At 47.9% G+C, this 11,562-nt stretch overlaps 1 protein-coding gene across 1 annotated transcript; it reads left to right on the plus strand.

Annotated features, from left to right (window-relative positions):
* Positions 1 to 5,783: 5,783 nt before the first annotated feature.
* Positions 5,784 to 9,949, plus strand: LOC128549585 (nascent polypeptide-associated complex subunit alpha, muscle-specific form-like). The gene is made up of 5 exons (XM_053526591.1): positions 5,784 to 5,921; positions 6,517 to 7,157; positions 7,191 to 8,286; positions 8,611 to 9,107; positions 9,259 to 9,949. The coding sequence occupies exons 1-5, from the start codon at positions 5,784 to 5,786 to the stop codon at positions 9,947 to 9,949; spliced, it is 3,063 nt and encodes a 1,020-aa protein (XP_053382566.1).
* Positions 9,950 to 11,562: the final 1,613 nt, after the last annotated feature.

An 11,562-nucleotide genomic window follows, 5' to 3' on the forward strand; every position in this document is an offset into this window, starting at 1 on the left:
TGAGATGCAGTCTTGTCCATTCTTACTTTGGAATATTTTAAAACCTATTAAACAAAATAATATTTATTACTTATCATTCACAAGTTATTATAGTATATAAAAGCTAGCATTAACAGATTCTTATAAATGAACTTATCACAGATACTGAAAATTAAAATAAATACAATTTCACCAAATCTTAAAATATAATGAAGTAAATAAAGCGAAGCATCTCTAAAAAAAAGTTTAGAAATAAAATATACATGTAGATTTGGCCTACCTGTAAAAACAACTTCGAAAAGTCCTGATTCCATGAAGTATTCGTGACATCTCTAAAACCTTAATGATCATGAGAGTGTGTTCTTGTCAGAGTTAATGTACATTAAATAACAGGTAAAACGCTCCAAAGAGTTAAGATAAAGACTTTAAAAACATGATTTGACTCAGATTGTTATTGTGACAGAGACCTGGATTGTTTATACTAATTAAGTTCACATTAGCCTTAATCTTAATCCCTGTCACACTTAATTTTCATCAATTATTATGATTGTAAGGTATTAAAAAGTTGATTATTAAGTAGAATGATCTTACCAGGATAAAATACGTTCTACACGGTATTCTGTTCATTTTACAAACAATGTCATGTTAATTAAGTTTTAACTTCCCCATTGTTTTATTTTTTCTTAAATGACTATTTTAGAACTGCAAAACCGTTTCATCAAAATATCATTTTCTTTTTTGACATAAAATTCCAGCAGAAGTTTTCAATCTAACACTTAGTCTCATTTTTCTATTCTATAAATGATGTTGGATATTTTTTTTTAAATTGTCTTCAAACTCCCTTTTTTGAACCCCGTAAAGTTCACATTTTTAACTTGTGATATATTTTATTGATAAATATTTACTCAGTTATACTAATAACATGAAATAATTTGTTGAAACATATCTAAAGATAAAGATTTGTATTATAAAGTAATATCGATGGAAAAGTTTTTGTTAAAAACAGTGGTCATTTTTGCCCCCATTTTTAACCCTTTCAGAGGCATTTCCCAGATGGCCAACATATATTTTTGGATTCAGCATACCAAAAATATGTTATAAAAGTATGTTGGACCAAATACTAACAAAATGCTTGTAACTTCTTAAATAAGCTTATATCTGTAAAATCGGACTAGACTATTAAGCAAATGAGGTCATTTGGAGGTATTCAGTTTTTATAATAAAACATATAACCACCACAATTCTTAATAAATACACTTTTCCAGGATTTCACGTAATACCTGGACCTGAAATAAACTGGTTTGAAATGCAGCATAAAACTATTTTTGCACGTATTCCCTTCATGACTTCAACATTTTTTTTATGATCCAAGCTGTTACTTTGCCTTTGCTTTATGGTCAGAATTCATGGAACCTGTGCACTGTAAGTTAATTAATCACAGTGAATAACCGTATTCATACAAGTAGTTTTTGAGACGCCAGCTTAACATACAAACTTTAACCAAACCGGGACGCCAACGGCGACACACAGAGGCCCACACAAGGAAGAATAGTCGAGCTAAAAAGTGTTCAAAGACGCGGGAAGAAACAAACGAAGAAAGTGTTCGATGAGGCGGAAAGGAGCAATGTGGCTTCCAATTCTGTCTTTCATCTCGCATAAAGAACCAAGCGAGCTACATTCTAGCTTTTTAGACGCCGGGTTGCATCTTATTATTGAAGATATTCACATTTTCTATTTCCGTAATGTCTTAATATCATGTAAAGATCATGGCCCCATGTGGTTCTGGCACGATCTGTGTATGAAAAGAATTGGAACCACTGCCTTACCCTTGCATGATCGTAAGAGGCGACTAATAGAGTCTTTACACTTGGTTTTGCAGTAACTCTGTGATTCCAGCAGGTATGCAAATTTTGATTCCATACCTCATGTTTTTATATCGATGTAAATGAGATGTGGAACCAAAATTTGTAGTCCTGTTTGGCGCCATATAACCTATACTGTGTTGGTGCGCCGTAAAAAACCCAAATAAATAAATAAATTGTTTTCTATATACTTTCGTTTGTTTCGGGTGCCGTAGCGCCGATTTTTCTCCAGTATTTCAGTTGTGTAACGGTGGACAGTTTTAACTTCGACAGTACCAGTACTAACATGTTCTCCGCAAGTAACAGCGAACTTCTCCACGTGAATCAGAGTTGGAGGACAAACTACTTCAGACGTGATGTTTTCTATCAAATCAACACAGATCGTGGGGCCGCGAGAGCTATTCCCGGTCGAAATATCGGTGTCAAACAATAATATTGCAAAATTTCTGAATAAAAATATATCGTGATAAATGCCTGCTTTGAAAAGGATGAAATATTGTCGATTGAAACTTTTTCAAACTACTCTTTGAAAGATTGAACGTCATAGTATGTACTGCGCTGTGGAGTGAAGTCCACACAGTCGATTAAAATATGTTTAATAGAAGCGATGTTTGACATGGGACACATTCAAGTTGATCTTCTATGTTCAGAAGGTAAGAATGAGTCAAACGGGTATGACCTTTTCGACAACGAGAAAGAACACCTTCCTCACTGCGAAAAGATCTGTTCCCTTCGTGCCACCTAAAGTAGGTTTAATATCATGAAGTTTATCGAACGAAGCATTGTTCCATGATATTTATCATTTAGATAAAAAGCATTTGTTTATACTTGGCCTAAAATCAGTATATGGTAATTTCAAATTAGAATGTGGTAATGAAGGTGATTTCTTTGCTGCTGTATCAGCATCCTCGTTCCCATAAATACCAGCATGACTAGGAATCCAACAAAATATGATAGACTTTTTGAAAGTTAGTGCATGAACCCTGAGAAGAATATTTTTAATGAAAGGATTTTCTATATTTCGGTTGTGAATTGACTGTAAAACAGAAAGTGAGTCGGAAAATATTACAACTTTTTTGTTCTATATTCTGATACAAAATTTAAGGCTAAATCAATAGCCTATGCCTCGGCTGAAACAATTGTTGCGTTATTTGGCAAACGTAAGGTGGCTGAAAGCAGCACACCGAACCTTTAAATCATCATTTGAACCGACTGTGTAAATTGGGAAATAATACTTGTAAGTTGATTTGATTTCATTATATTAGGATTTAAATACTTCAGGGTATAAGTCTCAGACTTTTTAAAGGCAGTTTTCATATCAAAAGAATTTTAATTTAACTTCAATGAGCTGAACAAAACAATTTCTAGCACGAAAATTGTTATGGAATTTATTGCAATGGTTTTACGTACTACGCTATCCCAAGGGGCTATTTACAAAAACAATGCATATGAAAAATAAGACAAAAACAATTTTGACAGATCGTGGAAACTAATTGCAAAATTTGACAGGTGGAAAAGACTCATGACCTGAATTAAAATTTGCTGTTATTTCTACCTTCCAGGTCGATTTTCTTGAAAAGGCTCTTTTATATTGTAGCTAACAAATCATAAATTGAAACAATAAAAGAACTGACTGTTGTTTCTCTATCTAAGTTCTGTAAAACTTCCCATTGTTTCAACCATTTGACTCTGCTTAGGGCCATTCAAAACGCTAAAATAAGACAGAATTGATCCTTTTTTTTACATACATATAATTTTAATGTTTGTTGTGTAATACTATAATGCCAAAATATCTCAACGGTGACGTTCTTAATAAAGCGAAAGTCTGTTATGCAGACACATTGAATGGATTTCCAGACTCTTTAATAGGGGTGTAATATTAATGTTAGCAAACATTAACTTGTTCGTGCCCTGCTAATAAATAATTCTAAATATGAAGTTCTCGACTTGGCTCAACAAAAATTGACCGTTCTGTATCAAGTCCTATCCCTTCAGTATTTGTCCCCACCTGGTATAAGAGTAAAGAAGACGCAGATTTACCGGAAAACATTGAGTCTAGTCATGCGCCCTTTATCCTAGATGCAAGCGTAGATGAACAACACTGACCGCAAATTTACTGTTGAATATGCGTTTTAACCCCGCATAAACCATGCTAGACTTGACAAAGATCTAGTAGAAATAGCAACATTAAAAAAATGCAGCTTCTTAACGAACCCCCGAGGAAGTCTATGCATGGATTAGTACTTGTCGGAAATGTATATAGAAAATGAAACAACAGATAACGCGGACAAATGTACACAGCGGAGCACCGCCTCAGTCCAAAGTCTGCCAGACGAACACAGCGGGATGCTGCCTCAGTCCAAGTCTGCAAGGCGAACACAGCGGGGCGCCGCCTCAGTCAAAAGTCTGCCAGGCGAACACAGCGGGGCGCCACTCAGTCCAAAGTCTCCCAGGCGAACACAGCGGGGTGCCTCCTCTTTCAAATGTCTGCCAGGCGAACACAGCGGGGCGCCACCTCAGTCAAAAGTCTGCCAGGCGAACACAGCGGGGCGCCGCCTCAGTCCTAAGTCTGCCAGGCGAACACAGCGGGGCGCCGCCTCAGTCAAAAGTCTGCCAGGCGAACACAGCGGGGCGCTGCCTCAGTCCAAAGTCTGCCAGGCGAACACAGCGGGGCGCCGCCTCAGTCAAAAGTCTGCCAGGCGAACACAGCGGGGTGCCACCTCAGTCAAAAGTGTGCCAGGCAAACACAGTGGGGCGCCGCCTCAGTCCAAAGTCTGACAGGCGAACACAGCGGGCAACGCCTCAGTCCAAAGCTTGCCAGGCAAACACAGCGGGCACTGCCTTAGTCCAGAATCTGCCAGGGGAACACAGCGGGGCACCGCCTCAGTAAAAAAGTCTGCCAGGCAAACACAGCGGGCACCGCCTCAGTCCAAAGTCTCCCAGGCGAACACAGCGTGGCAACGCCTCAGTCCAAAGTCTGCCAGGCGGACACAGCAGGCACCGCCTAAGTCCAGAGTCTGCCAGGCAAACACAGCAGGTCGCCGCCTCAGTCCAAAGTCTGCCAGGTGAACACAGCGGGGCGCCGCCTCAGTCAAAAGTCTGCCAGGCGAACACAGCGGGCAACGCCTCAGTCCAAAGTCTGCCAGGCAAACACAGCGGGCACTGCCTTAGTCCAGAATCTGCCAGGCGAACACAGTGGGGCACCGCCTCAGTAAAAAAGTCTGCCAGGCGAACACAGCGGGCACCGCCTCAGTCCAAAGTCTGCCAGGCGAACACAGCGGGGCAACGCCTCAGTCCAAAGTCTGCCAGGCGGACACAGCGGGCACCGCCTCAGTCCAGAGTCTGCCAGGCGAACACAGCGGGGCACCGCCTCAGTAAAAAAGTCTGCCAGACGAACACAGCGGGCACCGCCTCAGTCCAAAGTCTGCCAGGCAACACAGCGGGTCATCGCCTCATGCCAAAGTCTGCAGCGGACACAGCGGGACACTCCTACAGTCCAAACTGCCAGGCTAAAACACAGTGGGCACCACTTCATTCAGTAAAGTCTGCCGCTAACACAGCGGTTTCACCCCCCAGTCCAGAAGTCTTAGTGCAAACACAGCAGGTCGACCGCTCAGTCCAAAGTTGCCATGCGAACACAGCGGGCGCGCCTTCAGCAAAAAGCTGCCAACAGTGTGAACACAAGCAAGGCAAACGTCATGCAAAGTCTGCCATGCAACACAGCGGCACTGCCTTAGTCCAAATCATGCAGCGAACACACTGGGCACCGCCTCATAAAAAAGTCTGCCAGGCAACAAAGCGCGTGCCCACCGCCTCAGTCCAAAGTCTGCCAGTAACACACGGGCAACGCCTCATCCAAGTGCCAGGCGGACACAGCGGGGCACCGCCTCAGTCCAAGATCTAGCCAGGCACACACAGCGGGGTCTAACGCCTCAGTAAAAAATGTACTGCCAGGCGAACACAGCGGCACCGCCTCAGTCCAAAGTCTGCCAGCAAACACAGCGGGCAACGCCTCAGTCCAAGTCTGCCAGGCGAACACAGCGGGCACTGCCTCAGTCCAAAGTCTGCCAGGCTAACACAGTGGGCACCACCTCAGTCCAAAGTCTGCCAGGCTAACACAGCGGGTCACCGCCCCAGTCCAAAGTCTGCCAGGCGAACACAGCGGGGCACCGCCTCAGTCAAAAGTCTGCCAGGCGAACACAGCCGGCAACGCCTCAGTCCAAAGTCTGCCAGGCAAACACAGCGGGCCTGCCTTAGTCCAAATCTGCCAGTGTAACACAGCGGGGCACCGCCTCAGTCAAAAGTCTGCCAGGCGAACACAGCGGGCACCGCCTCAGTCCAAAGTCTGCCAGGCGAACACAGCGGGCACCGCCTCAGTCCAAAGTCTGCCAGGCAAACACAGCGGGGCAACGCCTCAGTCCAAAGTCTGCCAGGCGAACACAGTGGGGCACTGCCTCAGTCCAAAGTCTGCCAGGCTAACACAGCTGGCATCACCTCAGTCCAAAGTCTACCGGGCTAACACAGCGGGTCACCGCCCCAGTCCAAAGTCTGCCAGGCGAACACAGCGGGGCACCGCCTCAGTCAAAAGTCTGCCAGGCGAACACAGCCGGCAACGCCTCAGTCCAAAGTCTGCCAGGCAAACACAGCGGCACTGCCTTAGTCCAGAATCTGCCAGGCGAACACAGCGGGGCACCGCCTCAGTAAAAAAGTCTGCCAGGCGAACACAGCGGGCACCGCCTCAGTCCAAAGTCTGCCAGGCGAACACAGCGGGGCAACGCCTCAGTCCAAAGTCTGCCAGGCGGACACAGCCGGCACTGCCTCAGTCCAAAGTCTGCCAGGCGAACACAGCGGGCAACGCCTCAGTCCAAAGTCTGCCAGGCAAACACAGCGGCACTGCCTTAGTCCAGAATCTGCCAGGCTAACACAGTGGGCAACGCCTCAGTACAAAGTCTGCCAGGCGAACACAGCGGCACCGCCTCATCCAAAGTCTGCCAGGCAACACAGCAGGGCACGCCTCAGTCCAAAGTCTGCCAGGCGACACAGCGGGCACCGCCTCAATCCAGAGTCTGCCAGGCGAACACAGTGGGGCATTGCCTCAGTCCAAAGTCTGCCAGGTGAACACAGCAGGCAACGCCTCAGTCCAAAGTCTGCCAATTGGAAACAGCCGGCACTGCCTCAGTCCAAAGGCTGCAAGGCTAACACAGCAGAGCACTGCCTCGGTCCAAAGTCTGCCAGGCGAACACAGCAGGCACCGCCTCAATCCAGAGTCTGCCAGGCAAACACAGCGGGGCGCTGCCTCAGTCCAAAGTCTGCCAGGTGAACACAGCGGGGTGCCGCCTCAATCCAAAGTCTGCCAGGCAAACACAGTGGGGCACCGCCTCAGTTCAAAGTCTGCAAGGTGAACACAGCAGGGCACCGCCTCAGTTTAGAGTCTGCCAGGCGAACACAGTGGGCACCGCCTCAGTCCAGAGTCTGCCAGGCAAACACAGTGGGCACCGCCTCAGTCCAAAGTCTGCCAGGCGAACACAGCGGGGCACCGCCTCAGTCCAAAGTCTGCCAGGCAAACACAGCAGGGCACCACCTCAGTCCAAAGTCTGCCAGGCGAACACAGCGGAGCACCACCTCAGTCCAGAGTCTGCTAGGTGAACACAGCGGGCAACGCCTCAGTCCAGAGTCTGCCAGGCGAACACAGCGGGGCGCCCCCTCAATCCAAAGTCTGCCAGGCGAACACAGTGGGGCATCGCCTCAGTCCAAAGTTTGCCAGGTGAACACAGCAGGCAACGCCTCAGTCCAAAGTCTGCCAAACGAACACAGAGACACCGCCTCGGTCCAAAGTCTGCAAGGCGAACACAGCGGAGCACCGCCTCGGTCCAAAGTCTGCCAGGTGAACACAGCGGGCACTGCCTCAATCCAGAGTCTGCCAGGCAAACACAGCGGGGCGCTGCCTCAGTCCAAAGTCTGCCACGCGAACACAGCAGGGTGCCCCCTCAGTCCAAAGTCTGCCACGCGAACACAGCGGGCGCTGCCTCAGTCCAAAGTCTGCCAGGTGAACACAGCGGGGCTCCGCCTCAGTCCAAAGTCTGCCAGCCGAACAAAGCGGGGCACCGCCTCAGTCCAAAGTCTGCCAGCCGAACAAAGCGGGGCACCGCCTCAGTCCAAAGTCTGCCAGCCGAACACAGCGGGGCACCGCCTCAGTCCAGAGTCTGCAAGGCGAACACAGCAGGGCACGACCTCAGTCCAGAGTCTGCCAGGTGAACACAGCAGGCACCACCTCAGTCCAGAGTCTGCCAGGGGAACACAGCCGGAACCACCTCAGTCAAAAGTCTGCCAGGTGAACACAGCGGGGCACCGCCTCAGTCCAAAGTCTGCCAGGCGAACACAGCGGGGCACCACCTCAGTCCAAAGTCTGCCAGGCGAACAAAGCGGGGCACCGCCTCAGTCCAGAGTCTGCTAGGTGAACACAGCGGGCAACGTCTCAGTCCAGAGTCTGCCAGGCGAACACAGCGGGGCGCACCCTCAGCCCAAAGTCTGACAGGCGAACAGAGCGGGGCACCGCCTCAGTCCAGAGTCTGCTAGGTGAACACAGTGGGCAACGCCTCAGTCCAGAGTCTGCCAGGCGAACACAGCGGGGCACCGCCTCAGTAAAAAAGTCTGCCAGGCGAACACAGCGGGCACCGCCTCGGTCCAAAGTCTGCAAGGCAAACACAGCGGAGCACCGTCTCGGTCCAAAGTCTGCCAGGTGAACACAGCAGGCACCTTCTCAATCCAGAGTCTGCCAGGCAAACACAGCGGGGCGCTGCCTCAGTCCAAAGTCTGCCATGCGAACACAGCAGGGTGCCGCCTCAGTCCAAAGTCTGCCACGCAAACACAGCGGGTGCCGCCTCAGTCCAAAGTCTGCCAGGCGAACACAGCGGGGCTCCGCCTCAGTCCAAAGTCTGCCAGGCGAACACAGCGGGGCACCGCCTCAGTCCAAAGTCTGCCAGGCGAACACAGCGGGGCACCGCCTCAGTCCAGAGTCTGCAAGGCGAACACAGCGGGCACCGCCTCAGTCCAGAGTCTGCAAGGCGAACACAGCGGGCACCGCCTCAGTCCAGAGTCTGCCAGGCGAACACAGTGGGAACTGCCTCAGTCAAAAGTCTGCCAGGCGAACACAGCTGGGCACTGCCTTAGTCCAAAGTCTGCCAGGCGGACACAGCGGGCACCGCCTCAGTCCAGAGTCTGCCAGGTGAACACAGTGGGGGATCGCCTCATTCCAAAGTCTGCCAGGTGAACACAGCAGGCAACGCCTCAGTCCAAAGTCTGCCAAACGAACACAGCAGGCACTGCCTCGGTCCAAAGTCTGCAAGGCGAACACAGCGGAGCACCGCCTCGGTCCAAAGTCTGCCAGGTGAACACAGCGGGCACCGCCTCAATCCAGAGTCTGCCAGGCAAACACAGCGGGGCGCTGCCTCAGTCCAAAGTCTGCCAGGCGAACACAGCGGGGTGCCGCCTCAGTCCAAAGTCTGCCAGGCGAACACAGCGGGCGCCGCCTCAGTCCAAAGTCTGCCAGGCGAACACAGCGGGGCTCCGCCTCAGTCCAAAGTCTGCCAGCCGAACACAGCGGGGCACCGCCTCAGTCCAAAGTCTGCCAGGCGAACACAGCGGGGCACCGCCTCAGTCCAGAGTCTGCAAGGCGAACACAGCAGGGCACCGCCTCAGTCCAGAGTCTGCCAGGCGAACACAGCGGGCACCGCCTCAGTCAAAAGTCTGCCAGGCAAACACAGCGGGGCACCGCCTCAGTCCAGAGTCTGCTAGGTGAACACAGCGGGCAACGCCTCACTCCAGAGTCTGCCAGGCAAACACAGCAGGCACCGCCCCAGTCCAAAGTCTACCAGGCGAACACAGCGGGGCGCCCCCTTAGTCCAAAGTCTGCCAGGCGAACACAGCGGGGTGCCCCCTCAGTCCAAAGTCTGCCAGGCGAACACAGCGGGGCGCCACATCAGTCCAAAGTCTGCCAGGCGAACACAGCGGGGCGCCGCCTCAGTCCAAAGTCTGCCAGGCGAACTCAGCGGGCACCGCCTCAGTCCAAAGTCTACCAGGCGAATCCCTACAAAGGGTACGGTATGTAAACAACAGCCGGCTTAAGTGTACACATAATTTGAAAAATAGTATTAAAATAATGAAGGCAGTTAAGGGCTCGAGAAAAAAAGATAGAAGACAAATATAAAAACTGCTCAGTCTCTTTGGGGTCTCATGGAATCGTTCACCTGTTGCGCCAGATATATCAAAGAGGAAAGCTTGCTTCCAGCTGTAACAGGACTGAACGTAGTTTGATTTTCAAAACCCTCTGTAAACTTATATAACGTTTTAGTCAAATTGTCAGCTTTCGAAGCCTTAATGAATGAACAAATAACATACAAATTGGGTTGGATATACTTCTTTAGATAACTATGACATTTCAAAACAAAAAGTCAACAATTACTTTTTGAAAACCTAATTTGGATATGATCTGGTCAGTTTTCGTTGACTTGGTATAACGCCAAACTACGATATAATAAACTGAAAATAATCTCATTTATTTATTCTCCGAAAAATCTGTAACATTAGATAAACGCATCCTATTTACATGAATTACTATGATATTTGGTGTACATAATACTTAGTATACTAAGCAAACCGAGAACGCCTAATTATAACTGGAAATAAACTAAATCTATTTCGTTTTGTGAGATGGCGAGTTCCAGATACAGAAACATGTACTTCTAATTCTAACATAAAACAGCTGATGCGAGTACCAGCATCTTGTTTCAAATATCAACATTTAGATTCTTTTCTACTTCTTTATATAGCAATGACTGATATTTAAATAAGGCTTGCAGACACGATTTTGGCCATATGGCTTCTTTTCAGGTAACGTTATGGACACTTCATGGGAAACAGGCGCAAAAATGGTAGATTCAAAAAGAAAATGTAAGTTACAGGCATTTAATGGAAGTGTCTCCATTTAATGCAAAATAAAGAAGACCAGCTATTTAGAGTCATGCCTGATATCAAATATGTGCGGGCACCTGGATAGAACCACCGACTTTCTGTAAGCCAGCTAAATGGCTTTCTCGCAGGAAGAGCGAGGTTTTGCGTTGCAAACGAATCGAAGCCAGCGAACTTAGCCACCTGGCCACAGAGGCCCCTGTCTGACAATTGCCGTTGCCGAAACCGTGTATATTATTTGTGTGTCTACTGCTGTCTGTGTCACAGCTTATATGTACCCTGCTTGGTAATGACACTTTAAAACGGCACGAAATAAATTATATAAGCCCTTCTATACGAGGGACTTTTTATAAGCTGTATATTGTTTAATGCCGAACTATACGATATTGTATTGTATTGTATTGTATTGTATTGTATTGTATAAAAATTCAATATATTATTGTCCATTAAATCAACCCAAAGCACTACTGCGTCAATAGTGACCACCCATTACCGGGACTCGGGCATTATTTTACTCAGTAATATGCGGGTCTCAAGAATCCTGCTCTTTTCCCAAGCTTTATCCCTTCCTTCTCCTACGCGCCTCAATAAACCAAGATACCCCACCATTTTGAATGCTCAAGACAATGAAAAAAAATCCCCTAAAATATTTTTTCAAACTTTCCTGTTCAATGACAAATACAAACCAGTCACAGAGTTACTGTTTTAAAAAAGACTTCCTTGTAAGATAAGACTAGCATTTAAAACGAACTGT

The sequence above is a fragment of the Mercenaria mercenaria genome, chromosome 2, assembly GCF_021730395.1.
Source record: "Mercenaria mercenaria strain notata chromosome 2, MADL_Memer_1, whole genome shotgun sequence".
NCBI lineage: Eukaryota > Metazoa > Mollusca > Bivalvia > Venerida > Veneridae > Mercenaria > Mercenaria mercenaria.